Source organism: Dendrobates tinctorius, unplaced genomic scaffold, assembly GCF_039654945.1.
Source record: "Dendrobates tinctorius isolate UK_male_01 unplaced genomic scaffold, ASM3965494v1 ptg000455l, whole genome shotgun sequence".
In the NCBI taxonomy this organism is placed as follows: domain Eukaryota; kingdom Metazoa; phylum Chordata; class Amphibia; order Anura; family Dendrobatidae; genus Dendrobates; species Dendrobates tinctorius.
Window position 1 is genome coordinate 352,455 of NW_027362117.1, and position 14,727 is coordinate 367,181.

A 14,727-nucleotide genomic window follows, 5' to 3' on the forward strand; every position below is an offset into this window, starting at 1 on the left:
TCTGACCGCTCTGTTTGGACGCTCGGTTGCCTTGTAGGTCATCCCAGCATGCTTTGGTAAAGGTCAGACCACCTTTAGGGTTTGAGTTCAATCTGTCAATGTGGAAGATCAGGCTAAGCTCAGGTGCCACCAACAGGGCACAACTCTCTCCTCCGCGGGGTAGGAGCCTCCAGCTGTCTGTTCTTCTATTCCATAGGGTCGCTCTTTAGTCTTCTGTCCACATCGTGTTGAGCTCCAACCTGTGTGTCTAGGGATGCGAGTCTTAGCAGAAGGGGACTACTAGCGGCAGCGCCTAGGGTAGGAACCGAGGGATGGCTATTCTTCCACCTGCAGTACTGGTATTAGTTATACCCACTCCAGGGACGGTTCCTGTGCCCACCAATGAAGCCACTGAGAAATAACACGTTTTGGTACAGTAAAATCTTTTTCTCCTAGCCTTCATTGGGGAACACAGCACTCTCCTTTGTTTGGGGGGCGCCTTGGTTTTGCTTCTACTGCTTTTGCACTAACTGAATAGATGTCGCTTAGGGTTGTTCTACAGAATGGTGAAATTCCTCATCTGCTGCTTTTTCAACAGACGCCAGTAGGTTTAGTTACAAAATTGCCTGATATTTTGACTCTATATAATTCCCTCCACCTTGAATAAAGCTCCATTTCCAGCTGACAATAAACAGCCTCCACCATGCCTCACTGTGGGGATGGTGATCTCTTGGTGATGCACAACGTTGGCTTTGAAACCTATTTAAATCAAGGGCAAAAAATACAACCTGGGTCTGATCAGACGTGACACGTTTTCCCACATACTTTTCGCAAACTTGATGGGATTTTTGGCCAGGACATCACTGGACTGGATTCTTTCGTGGCAAGAAAAAAAGCTTCTGCCTTACCAACCGACCCCACAGGCCGTCACATATAAAGAATATGGGAGATTGTTGTGACATGCAAGACACAAGCAGGTCTGGCCAGAAATTCCTGCGGCTGCGTTAATGTAAACTCTTGGCAGCTTCTCGGAACGTTTGTATTTTATATTTCATTAATTTTCGATGGACGTCCAGGTGATGTCACTGTTGGGCCAAATCTCAACCCCTTCTTGATGTCGTCTTCACAGTGTCCATGGTAGATCTATTGCCTTATATTTTTCTCCTGACTGATACTTTCATCAATGAGATCCGCGGCGAGACTCCGAGAGCGGCGAGACTCCGGGAGCGGCGAGACTCCGGGAGCGGCGAGACTCCGGGAGCGGCGAGACTCCGGGAGCGGCGAGACTCCGAGAGCGGCGAGACTCCGGGAGCGGCGAGACTCTGAGAGCGGCGAGACTTTCTTGGGGGTTAATCAGAGTTACTGAACATGACGGTGGCCGAGCGCTGACTACTGTGTAACTTGGGGTAAGTGTAATCAGCTGATTCTGAGCACAACCACAGCCCTGATAATAAGAGGGTGCTCACACTTATGCAACCTCATTATTGTAGTTTTTTTATTTTCCCCGCACAGTGACTTCAGTTTGTTTCTCTGTGGATTTGTTCAGATTATTGGCGAAAAAGTGGTGAAAAAAATCTGAAATTATTCTTTTGTGGGATTTTTTTTTTTTTTTAATATCAAAAACCTAAGGGTACGTGCACACGCTGCGGATTTGGCCGCTCGGATTTTGTAAAATCTGCAGGTAAATCTGCAGGTCAAAAGACCTGTGGATTGCTCTGCGGTTTTGCTCTGCGGTTTTTCATCTCCACAATGGAGGAGATGGCAAACCACAGCGGAATCCGCAGAAAGAATTGACATGTCAATTCTTTCTGCGGTTTCAAAACCGCGCGGAAAAATCCGCACCGTCTGCACTGCGGTTTTTTATTCCCATAGGGAATAATGGTACTGTACACTGCAGCAGAATCTGCAGTGTGCACACACCCTTACATTTCCCAGGGGTGTGTAGACTTTTTATATCCACTGTATGTAATATTGTGGCGCTGCATCCGAGTAGTCCTCAGCTCAGCGCTGGTTCCATTTCTTCTGGTGACTTTCCGACTTCTCACCCTTCCAGGTCATTAACTTCCAGGAGCCGGTGACCTTGGATTTCCTGGATGCAGAACTGGAGGATGAGAACAAGGAGGAGGTGAGTGTTCTCCACTCTGTGCCCCCCACCGGCGTCTGCGGCTCGGTACCCCCCACCGGCGTCTGCGGCTCGGTACCTCCCCACGGCACCTGTGGCTCGGTGCCCCCCCACCGGCGTCTGCGGCTCGGTGCCCCCCCACCGGCGTCTGCGGCTCGGTGCCCCCCCACCGGCGTCTGCGGCTCGGTGCCCCCCCACCGGCGTCTGCGGCTCGGTGCCCCCCCACCGGCGTCTGCGGCTCGGTGCCCCCCCACCGGCGTCTGCGGCTCGGTGCCCCCCCACCGGCGTCTGCGGCTCGGTGCCCCCCCACCGGCGTCTGCGGCTCGGTGCCCCCCCACCGGCATCTGCGGCTCGGTGCCCCCCACTGGCGTCTGCGGCTCGGTGCCCCCCCACCGGCGTCTGCGGCTCGGTGCCCCCCACCGGCGTCTGCGGCTCGGTGCCCCCCCACTGGCGTCTGCGGCTCAGTACCTCCCCACCGGCGTCTGCGGCTCGGTGCCCCCCCACCGGCGTCTGCGGCTCGGTGCCCCCCACCGGCGTCTGCGGCTCGGTGCCCCCCCACCGGCGTCTGCGGCTCGGTGCCCCCCCACCGGCGTCTGCGGCTCGGTGCCCCCCCACCGGCGTCTGCGGCTCGGTGCCCCCCGGCATCTGCAGGATTGGCTGCTTGTGTATTGATCATCCCTTTGTCGTTCACCAGATCCGCCGGCGAATGATTGATGGGCTCGAAGGTCACCAGTTTATCCGGACGCTGGTGAAATCGCTGGATGAGGTAGGGAGTGGGCACAGGAGCTGGTGATGTGGAGGGGACACTTGGGCAGTGTATGGTCAGTCACGGTGAGGTCACTGTATGGGGGGACGGGCAGTGGCGGGGCGCACTCGGGGTGAGGTTATGGTGTGGGGACCCATGGGACGGGGTGATTGTTGTCGTGGTCCGGTCACGTTGCTGTGTTATCTGCCCCCAGAGATACATTGATGAAGTGGAGCGGACCTACACCTACGCCCCGATACACAGCACTAACTACAGGTGAGCCGAGAGCCGGCCCCCAGGGGCCACACGACAGGGGCCACTACTGCTGCAGATGCCCTATGTTCTTTGGGGAGTTTCGGCCGCTGACACCGACCTGGTAAAACCCCACAAGGCCCCGCACTCGCATAATGCCCCTCTCTGCTCCTGGCCAGTGTGCTGCCATCTTGTGGACAGGTCCAGGAGCCGCGGCGGCTCTGGGTTATTGGGGTGTCCTCTGTGTGCACAGTGACATGTCGTATTTGGCTGCTGAGCTCTGAACCTGTAGTAACATGTTCTCTTCCCTCTCCCCTTGTTCCTTGTCCGCCCCCATTCTCCGGCTTCTCTCCATCACTCTCCCGGACCCCCGTCCCCCCATTCTCTCCCGCTCCTGGTGCCGCAGCCTGGGTCTGGTGTTGCCTCTGTACAGCTCCTATTACCTCCGCGCTAATCTGAGCGATCAGATCCTGCAGGTTCAGTGTAAGTTCCCCCTTTGCTTGTGTGTCTCCCAGTGCGTCCCCTTTTCCTGTCCCCCAGCTCACGCCTGCCCCCGGCCATCCCCCAGATTTTTCATTGTTCAGGGGGGACATGTCTGGGGGTGAGGGCAGAGGTTGGCAGCATGCGGAGCCTGGCAGTCATTCGCTGCCCGGGAGGTGTGTGCATGACGCTCTCTGTCCATCGGATCCATAATGGATGTCTTTCAGTTCAATTCATTCAGAATAATCTCTGGTCAGAAGCTTCTGTCTCTTCCTGTCTCTACAGCACTCTCGTACACCCAGTCACTCTCAACAGCACTCTTGTACACCGTGCCACTCTCACCAGCAATCTCATTCACCATGCCACTCTCGTACACCGTGCCACTCTCAACAGCACTCTTGTACACCGTGCCACTCTCAACAGCACTCTCATTCACCATGCCACTCTCGTACACCGTGCCACTCTCAACAGCACTCTCATTCACCATGCTACTCTCACCAGCACTCTCATTCACCCTGCCACTCTCGTACACCGTGCCACTCTCACCAGCACTCTCGTACACTGTGCCACTCTCACCAGCACTCTCATTCACCATGCCACTCTCACCAGCACTCTCATTCACCCTGCCACTCTCGTACACCGTGCCACTCTCACCAGCACTCTCGTACACCGTGCCACTCTCACCAGCACTCTCGTACGCAGTGCCACTCTCACCAGCACTCTCGTACGCAGTGCCACTCTTACCAGCACTCTCGTACGCAGTGCCACTCTTACCAGCACTCTCGTACGCAGTGCCACTCTTACCAGCACTCTCGTACGCAGTGCCACTCTTACCAGCACTCTCGTACACCGTGCCACTCTCATCAGCACTCTCGTACACCCTGCCACTCTCACCAGCACTCTCGTACACCCTGCCACTCTAACCAGCACTCTTGTACACCCTGCCACTCTCACCAGCACTCTCGTACACCTTGCCACTCTCACCAGCACTCTCGTACACCTTGCCACTCTCACCAGCACTCTCGTACACCCTGCCACTCTCACCAGCACTCTCGTACACCCTGCCACTCTCACCAGCACTCTCGTACACCCTGCTACTCTCACCAGCACTCTCGCACACTCTACAGCTCTTTCATATAGTGTAAACTTCTCTCCAGCACTTTCATACTCTCTACGATTCTAACTAGAACTCTAGTACACCAGCTCTCTCACTAGCACTCTTTGCTGCTCTCTACAGTACTCTCATACACTCTACCACTTTCTGCAGCATTAACATGCACTCTACCACTTTCTTAAGCTCTCTCATAGTCTGCCGGTCTCTCCAGCGATCTCGTACACTCTTACAACTTTCTTTTACACTATGCTGCTCTCTTCAGAGCTCACGTACGCTCTGCCGCTCTGTTCAGTGCTCTCGTACACTCTGCCGCTCTCTTCAGCGCTCTCGTACACTCTGCCACTCTCTTCAGCGCTCTCGTACACTCTGCCGCTCTCTTCAGCGCTCTCGTACACTCTGCCGCTCTCTTCAGCGCTCTCGTACACTCTGCCGCTCTCTTCAGCGCTCTCGTACACTCTGCCGCTCTCTTCAGCGCTCTCGTACACTCTGCCGCTCTCTTCAGCGCTCTCGTACACTCTGCCGCTCTCTTCAGCGCTCTCATACACTCTGCCGCTCTTTTCAGCGCTCTCGTACACTCTGCCGCTCTCTTCAGCGCTCTCGTACACTCTGCCGCTCTCTTCAGCGCTCTCGTACACTCTGCCGCTCTCTTCAGCGCTCTCGTACACTCTGCCGCTCTCTTCAGCGCTCTCGTACACTCTGCCGCTCTCTTCAGCGCTCTCGTACACTCTGCCGCTCTCTTCAGCGCTCTCGTACACTCTGCCGCTCTCTTCAGCGCTCTCATACACTGACGCTTTCTTTTCTACCAGTTCTTCTCACTTTTTACCTTCACTACTCTCGTTTTCTTTCACTTCTTTCTTCTCTCTTCCTTTCTCCCTTTTTACTTATTTATCTGCCTTTCTCTTCCTCTCTTCTTTCTTACCTCTCTTCCTCTTTACTTTTTCTTCTTTTCCTTCTTCTATTCTTACCCTTTTCTTTCCTTTCATCTTCCTCTTTTTCTTCTGTTTCTTACCTTTTATGTCTCTTCTCCCCTCCTCGTTTTCTATTTTCCTTCTCACCTTTCTTTCTTCCTTCTCTATCACACCGCCTTCTCTTTTCCTTTCGTCCTTTTTTGTCTTGTTTTCTTCCTTTCATTTTATTTCTCGTCTTCCTTCCTCTCCCTCTCTTCTTTCTTTCTTTCTTGTTTTTCGTTCTCTTTTCTACTTATTTCACGTTTTACTCTCTTATGTATTTATTAGGGATCGGCAAACCTGAACAGTAAAGTTGGGTGTCCTCATCGAACACCTACTGTATGAGCACAGACCCCGAACACGGACTTCACCAGGAAGTCCGTTTTATTGTTCGAGTTCGGCCCCCCGAACACTGGGTGTGTCTTGCGCTGATTGGTGGTAAAATCATTACTGCCGGTCAGAGAGCCGCGGTTCCCACTCTGTCAAATGACCGCATGAGCCCGCAACTGTTATCCGGTTACTGGTGTCGGCTGATGGGACTACTCCTCCCATCAGCCTACGCCTGATGCTGCAGCTGATGGGAGTATTCATCAGCCGGCGCCTTCGCTGCAACCCTCAACTGTCAGCTTTAGCAAGGCTGTAACCAGCCTTGCTAAAGCTGACAGCTGAGGGTTGCAGCGAAGGCGCCGGCTGATGAATACTCAGAGAGGTCCCCCATGCTGTTTTTTTAAATTACTTAAATTTAAAAGGCTCAGGCTGGTAAGGGGTCATGGACATTGGCCCCACCCAGCCTAAAAATAGCAGCCCGCAGCCACCCAGAAAAGGTGCATCTATTAGATGCACCAATTCTGGCTCTTTACCTTGCTCTTCACACTTGCCCTGTAGCGGTGGCAAGTGGGGTTCATATTTGTGGGGTTGATGTCACCTTTGTATTGTCCGGTGACATCAAGCCGACGGATTAGTAATGGAGAGGCGTCTATAAGACACCCATAAATAACTAATCCTATAGTTATATGGTAAATAAAGACAGCCAGAATAAAAGTCATTTATTAGAAATAAGAACAAACACAGTTATACTCACCTAACGCCTAATTCCACCAAAGCCCTCGTCTCCTGTAATAAAACTAAAATGAAAAACAACAATGTCCCTCACCTGTCCGACAATCTGTCCCGCGGCTGTCATCAGAGGTCAAAAGGTCATCTCCGGTCACTGGCGTCGCCGGATGAAATTACTACTCCGATTAGCCTACGCCTGCTGCCGCTAATAACAGCGAGAGCGGGCGGCGACTGATGGGAGTATTCATCAGCTGGTGCCTACGCTCCAAATATATAATTTAAAAAACAACCCGGCCTGGGTTCCCCTGTATTTTTGATAACCAGCCAGGCAATACTGAGAGCTGTGGGCTGCAACCTTCATCCGTCAGCTTTATCATGGCCGTTTTTTTTTTTAATAAATAATTTACAAAAAGCTGCGTGGGGTGCCCCCATTATTTACAACCAGCCAGGCGAAAGTAAACAGCTGGGGGATGGTATTTCCAGGCTGGTAAGGGGCCATGGATATTGACCCCTCCAGCCTAAAAATAGCAGCCCGCAGCCGCCCAGGAAAAGCACATCTATTAGAAGCGCCAAATTTGGAGTGGGAATCTGGTGGTGATGATTTTACCTGACGTGACAGCGTGGCAAACACTGGATGTTCGGGCCCCCATTCAAGTGAATGGGGTTCTGGTGGTTCGGGGTCTCATCCAGGTGCTCTTGTGGTACCAGAACTTTTTTTTTTTTTGAACTGTACGGCCGAACGCAAACATCCAGGAGCCCGTCCATTTCTCTCCTTTCTCTTCTAAGTCTTTCTCTCCTTTCTCTTTTATCTTTTTTTTGTCTGCCATCTTTCTCTTCAATCCCCTACTCTTATCTTTTTACTTTCTATTTTGTTCACATTCCTTTCTCTTCTCCTTCCCATCCTTATTTTCTCCCTTCCTCTTCCTTTCTTCTGTCTTTTTCCCTTCTCTTCACCCTCCTTCTCCTGTGTTCCTCTTCTCTTTTCTTTCTTTCTTTCTTTCTTTCTTTCTTTCTATCTTTCTTTTCTTTCTTTCTTGTTAATCTTCCTCTTTTCTTTATCCCATCTTTCTCTTCTCTCGCTAGCTTCTCTTCTCCCTTCCTCATTCGGTTTTCTATTCTAGTTCCTCTTCCTTTCTCTTCTTCTCCTTTCTCTCTCTTTTCCCCTTCCCTTATTCTTCTTCATCTTTCTCTATTCCTTCTCTTTTTGCTTTTCTCTCTTCTCCCTGTTATTTCTATTTGTACTTTCTTCTCTTTTCCTTTTACTCTCTTCCTTTTTCCTTTCTCCTCTTTTCTTTTTGTTCTCTTCTTTCTCCTTCCTTCCTTTTCTTCCGTTTTTCTCTCTTCTCCCTCTCTTCCTTCTCTTTTTACTCTATTCTTTTTCGTTCTTTTTTCTTTTTTGTTCCCTTCTTTCTTTTTTTCCTCTTCTTTCTTTTCTTCCTCTTTTCTTTACTCTTCCCTTTCTTTTTTCTCTTCTTTCTCATCTTCCTCTCTTTTCTCTCTCCCTTCTTTTCCTCTTTTCTCACTTAATTCTCCCTCTTTTCTTTCTTCTTACTCTCATTTGTCTCTTCCTTCCCTACTACGTGTCTCTTCTTCCTCTCTTCTCTTGTTCTTTTTTCATTCCATTCTTCCTCTATCTTCTTGCTCTACCTTCTCTTCAGTCTTTCTTCCTCTTTGCTTTCTTCCTTTTCTTCTTCATCTCTTCCTCTTTTCTGTCTCTTCTTCCACTCCTCTCTTCCTCCTTTTCCTTCTATTCTTTTTCTCTTTTGTTTCCACTTCTCTTTTGCTTTTCCTCTTGCTATATCCTCTCTCCCTTCTTTCTTCCTCTGTTCTCACTTCTACCTTTCTTTTCCTTTCCTTCTATTTTCCTTCTATGCTTCCTCTCTTATCTTCCTCGTTTTCTTCCTTTTCTCTCTCTTCCTTCTCTGCTTCTTCTCTTCTTTCTCTTCTCTGCTTCCTCTCTTCTCTCTGCCGCCTCTCTTCTTCTTTTTATCCACTTTTTTCTCTCCTGTCTTTCTTCTTGCTCTTTTCTTGCTTCCTTCTCTCTCCCTTCTCTTTTTGCTATATCATCTCTCCCTTCTTTCTTCCTCTGTTCTCTTCCTTCTCATCTTCCTCTTTGCTCTCTTCTCTCACTTCTTTCTCTGCTTCCTCTCTTCTCTCTCTTCCTTCTCTGCTTCCTCTCTTCTCTCTCTTCCTTCTCTGCTTCCTCTCTTCTCTCTCTTCCTTCTCTGCTTCCTCTCTTCTCTCTTCTTTCTCTGCTTCCTCTCTTCTCTCTTCCTTCTCTGCTTCCTCTCCTCTCTCTTCCTTCTCTGCTTCCTCTCTTTTCTCTCTTCCTTCTCTGCTGACTCTTTTCTCTCTTCTCTGCTTCCTCTCTTCCTTCTCTGCTTCCTCTTTTCTCGTCCTTCTCTGCTTCCTCTCTTTTCTCTCTTCCTTCTTTGCTGACTCTCTTTTCTCTCTTCCTTCTCTGCTTCCTCTCTTTTCTCTCTTCCTTCTCTGCTTCCTCTCCTTTCTCTCTTCCTTCTCTGCTTCCTCTCTTTTCTCTCTTCCTCTCTTTTCTCTCTTCCTTCTCTGCCGCCTCTCTTCTTTTCATCCACTTTTCTCTCCTGTCTTTCTCTTTCTTCTTGCTCTTTTCTTGCTTCCTTCTCTCTCCCTTCTCTTTTTACTATATCATCTCTTCCTTCTCATCTTCCTCTTTGCTCTCTTCTCTCTCTTCCTTCTCTGCTTCCTCTCTTCTCTCTTCCTTCTCTGCTTCCTCTCTTTTCTCTCTTCCTTCTCTGCTTCCTCTCTTCTCTCTTCCTTCTCTGCTTCCTCTCTTCTCTCTTCCTTCTCTGCTTCCTCTCTTTTCTCTTCCTTCTCTGCTTCCTCTCTTTTCGCTCTTCCTTCTCTGCTTCCTCTCTTTTCTCTTCCTTCTTTGCTTCCTCTCCTTTCTCTCTCTTCCTTCTCTGCTTCCTCTCCTTTCTCTCTCTTCCTTCTCTGCTTCCTCTCCTTTCTCTCTTCCTCTCTTCCTTCTCTGCTTCCTCTCCTTTCTCTCTTCCTCTCTTTTCTCTTCCTTCTCTGCTTCCTCTCCTTTCTCTCTTCCTTCTCTGCTTCCTCTTTTCTCTCTTCCTCTCTTTTCTCTTCCTTCTCTGCTTCCTCTCTTTTCTCTCTTCCTTCTCTGCTTCCTCTCTTTTCTCTCTTCCTTCTCTGCTTCCTCTCCTTTCTCTCTTCCTTCTCTGCTTCCTCTCTTTTCTCTCTTCCTTCTCTGCTGACTCTCTTTTCTCTCTTCCTTCTCTGCTTCCTCTATTTTCTCTCTTCCTCTCTTTTCTCTCTTCCTCTCTTTTCTCTTCCTTCTCTGCTTCCTCTCTTTTCTCTCTTCCTTCTCTGCTTCCTCTCTTTTCTCTCTTCCTTCTCTGCTTCCTCTCTTTTCTCTCTTCCTTCTCTGCTTCCTCTCTTTTCTCTCTTCCTTCTCTGCTTCCTCTCTTTTCTCTCTTCCTCTCTTTTCTCTTCCTTCTCTGCTTCCTCTCTTTTCTCTCTTCCTTCTCTGCTTCCTCTCTTTTCTCTCTTCCTTCTCTGCTTCCTCTCTTTTCTCTCTTCCTTCTCTGCTTCCTCTCTTTTCTCTCTTCCTCTCTTTTCTCTTCCTTCTCTGCTTCCTCTCTTTTCTCTCTTCCTTCTCTGCTTCCTCTCTTTTCTCTCTTCCTCTCTTTTCTCTTCCTTCTCTGCTTCCTCTCTTTTCTCTCTTCCTTCTCTGCTTCCTCTCTTTTCTCTCTTCCTTCTCTGCTTCCTCTCTTTTCTCTCTTCCTTCTCTGCTTCCTCTTTTCTCTTCCTCTCTTTTCTCTTCCTTCTCTGCTTCCTCTCTTTTCTCTCTTCCTCTTTTCTCTTCCTTCTCTGCTTCCTCTCTTTTCTCTCTTCCTTCTCTGCTTCCTCTCTTTTCTCTTCCTTCTCTGCTTCCTCTCTTTTCTCTCTTCCTCTCTTTTCTCTCTTCCTTCTCTGCTTCCTCTCTTTTCTCTCTTCCTCTCTTTTCTCTTCCTTCTCTGCTTCCTCTCTTTTCTCTCTTCCTTCTCTGCTTCCTCTCTTTTCTCTCTTCCTTCTCTGCTTCCTCTCTTCTTGCTCTTTTCTCGCTTCCTTTTCTCTTACTCCTCTCTTCTTTCTCCAGTCTTTCGCTTTCTCCATTTCTTGTTTGCTGCTTATGTTTCATGGTGTTTCTTGCGGTATTTCTTTTCTGTTTTGGTTTCAGTACTATTATGAGATACAATATTTTTATTCAATCCGCTCTTGAATAAAATATTGTTTGTAATGCCTCCTCCTTTCCACCCGTTCCTCCTTCTTTTTCTTTTGTGTTCTTTTTCTTTGTGTTGTTTTTCTGCCTCTCTGGTGGATTTTCACAGATCCAAACAAGAAAACTAAGGGCAAGTATATTCCAGCAATAGATCTTCCTGCCCCCCACAACCCACCACCCGCCTGCCTGCCCGTCACCCTGCCCGTGATGCCTACTACCACCTCACAGAACCTGTCACTCCTCCTCCTGTCTGTACCCTCCTGTCAGTCCCCCGGACCTCCCTGTGGGATGAAGTGGGACCCTCGTGCATCTCCTCCTGCATCCGTCCTCCTCATGTTACTGCCTTCTCTGATCCCTCAGTGATAATCAGTCTCATGTGGCGCGTTAAATATATATATATTCCTGGCAATATATATATAGGGGATGTGTGCGCACATGACGACGGCTGGTTCTAGGCCCACTTTTGCTATCATGATTAAGGGGTTAAATCAGGCAAGTAATGGTCAGTCCCTCTTGCTCCTGACTCTTCTCTGACCTCCTATGTCTCCGTCCCTTTTCTTTTCTTGTTCCCCCATCGCCCTCCTGTCTGTCGCCCTCCTGTCTCCTTGTTTGTTCCCTCCGTTTCCTGACCGGGTGTCTCCGTCCACCTCACCCCTCATCTGCCTTGCTGCCTCTCCTTGTGTGGCCACTTGCGGTGGAGTTGTGGCCATGATCTCATGAATGGGTCGTGTTGGTGCCGCCCGTCTCCCCCGTTCCTCTCCTTCCACCTTCTCTAACTCCGCACAAGCTGGGAGGGGGCCGTGCTGAGTCGTGGGTGGGCCGTTCCTGGGACCATATTGAATGTTGGGGGTGGGGGTTTCTCCACCAGTCGGAGGTAGAAGAAGAGCTTGTTGGTGCCAGCACGGACCCCTGCAGCTTCTGCCCCATCCCCGGTGGTCCTGTATTGGCGATGCTGATGAAACAATGGTAGTGTCCGTGAACCTGACTCCGACCCCCACTCCTGCCATCGCTTGCCCTTCCCCCATCTTGACCTCTATTAGAAGGTAACAGTCCAATCAGTTGCGTGTTTCCAGGCCACCCCACCGCTGTGCACCCCAGTGCATTGTGGGTGGTAAATTTGCGGCAACGTTAAATCAGAAGCAAAGAAAAGAATATTTTGTGCAAAAACAAATCCAATACTTGCATCATCGACCACGATAAATCCCAGCTATTGAACCAAGCCATGGGCAGCGATGCCCGCGACCGACAAGTACATGGTTGTGCCGCCCCGGTCCCCCACAATGCACTGTGCCTCCTGTCTGGGTGGCGCGTATGCTTGGACTGACTTGCTGGGTATCTCGGTGTGGCTTTGTAGGTGCCTGAACACAGTATTTCTGTGCCCCCCGAATGGTCCAATGAACTTAGCACCCAAGTACTTCATGCATGTCTGAGGGGGGACCGGCCACCTACCACCGTAGTAACAAGCGGGCCACACGTGTACGTACACACACCGCCGCACACAGACAACGCAGCACACACTGCTGAGACGCCATGGACCCCATCTACAGGTAAGTTACCTTCATTCCACACCAGAGCAAAGCCCCGACCAGCGACCCATCACAAACTCAAAAAAAATCAGTGACCCCCATTACAGCTTATATATAGAAAGGGACTCTATAATGAGGGAGTCATAATGTCAGTACATTACTGGTTATGTATTGTACTCCAGAGCTGCGCTCACTATTCTGCTGGTGCAGTCACTGTGTACATAAATTACATTACTGATCCTGAGTTACATCCTGTATTATACCCCAGAGCTGCACTCACTATTCTGCTGGTGCAGTCACTGTGTACATACATTACTGATCCTGAGTTACCTCCTGTATTATACTCCAGAGCTGCACTCACTATTCTGCTGGTGCAGTCACTGTGTACATACATTACATTACTGATCCTGAGTTACATCCTGTATTACATCCCAGAGCTGCACTCACTATTCTGCTGGTGCAGTCACTGCGTACATACATTACATTACTGATCCTGAGTTACCTCCTGTATTATACCCCAGAGCTGCACTCACTATTCTGCTGGTGCAGTCACTGCGTACATACATTACATTACTGATCCTGAGTTACATCCTGTATTATACCCCAGAGCTGCACTCACTATTCTGCTGGTGCAGTCACTGTGTACATACATTACATTACTGATCCTGAGTTACATCCTGTATTATACCCCAGAGCTGCACTCACTATTCTGTTGGTGCAGTCACTGTGTACATACATTACATTACTGATCCTGAGTTACATCCTGTATTATACTCCAGAGCTGCACTCACTCTTCTACTGATCCAGTCACTATGTACATACATTACATTACTGATCCCGAGTTACCTCCTGTATTATACCCCAGAGCTGCACTCACTATTCTGTTGGTGCAGTCACTGTGTACATACATTACATTACTGATCCTGAGTTACATCCTGTATTATACTCCAGAGCTGCACTCACTCTTCTACTGATCCAGTCACTATGTACATACATTACATTACTGATCCCGAGTTACCTCCTGTATTATACCCCAGAGCTGCACTCACTAGTCTGCTGGTGCAGTCACTGTGTACATACATTACTGACCCTGAAGTTACATCCTGTATTATACTCCAGAGCTGCACTCACTATTCTGCTGGTGCAGTCACTGTGTACATACATTACTGATCCTGAGTTACATCCTGTATTATATTCCAGACCTGCACTCACTATTCTGCTGGTGCAGTCACTGAGTGCATACATTACTGATCCTGAGTTACATCCTGTATTATACTCCAGAGCTGCACTCACTATTCTGCTGGTGCAGTCACTGTGTACATACATTACATTACTGATCCTGAGTTACCTCCTGTATTATACCCCAGAGCTGCACTCACTATTCTGCTGGTGCAGTCACTGTGTACATACATTACTGATCCTGAGTTACATCCTGCATTATACCCCAGAGCTGCACTCACTATTCTGCTGGTGCAGTCACTGTGTACATACATTACTGATCCTGAGTTACATCCTGTATTATATACCCCAGAGCTGCACTCACTATTCTGCTGGTGCAGTCACTGTGTACATACATTACTGATCCTGAGTTATATCCTGTAATATACTCCAGAGCTGCACTCACTATTCTGCTGGTGCAGACACTGTGTACATAAATTACATTACTGATCCTGAATTACATCCTGTATTATACCCCAGAGCTGCACTCACTATTCTGCTGGAGCAGTCACTGTGCACATACATTACATTACTGAGCCTGAGTTACATCCTGTATTATACCCCAGAGCTGCACTCACTATTCTGCTGGTGCAGTCACTGTTTACATAGATTACATTACTGATCCTGAGTTACATCCTGTATTATATCCCAGAGCTGCACTCACCATTCTGCTGGTGCAGTCACTGTGTACATAGATTACATTACTGATCCTGAGTTATATCCTGTATTATACCCCAGAGCTGCACTCACTATTCTGCTGGTGCAGTCACTGTGTACATACATTACATTACTGATCCTGAGTTATATCCTGTATTATACCCCAGAGCTGCACTCACTATTCTGCTGGTGCAGTCACTGTGTACATACATTACTGATCCTGAGTTACATCCTGTATTATACTCCAGAGCTGCACTCACTATTCTGCTGGTGCAGTCACTGTGTACATACAGTACATTACTGATCCTGAGTTACATCCTGTATTATACTCCAGAGCTGCACTCACTATTCTGCTGGTGCTGTGACTGTGTACATACAT

General features: G+C 49.0%; 1 protein-coding gene across 5 annotated transcripts in view; it reads left to right on the top strand.

Moving 5' to 3' along the window:
* CACNA2D2 (calcium voltage-gated channel auxiliary subunit alpha2delta 2) overlaps positions 1-14,727 on the top strand; it is a 226,877-nt gene that overhangs the window by 198,037 nt on the left and 14,113 nt on the right. For 3 of the 5 annotated variants that reach the window (XM_073564499.1, XM_073564501.1, XM_073564500.1), the window contains 5 exons: positions 2,033-2,104; positions 2,796-2,867; positions 3,061-3,122; positions 3,505-3,581; positions 11,057-11,077. In XM_073564499.1, coding sequence (XP_073420600.1) covers positions 2,033-2,104; positions 2,796-2,867; positions 3,061-3,122; positions 3,505-3,581; positions 11,057-11,077 — 304 coding nt within the window. The remainder of the gene's footprint in view (positions 1-2,032; positions 2,105-2,795; positions 2,868-3,060; positions 3,123-3,504; positions 3,582-11,056; positions 11,078-14,727) is intronic. The other 2 variants (XM_073564503.1, XM_073564502.1) reach the window with 1 other exon arrangement.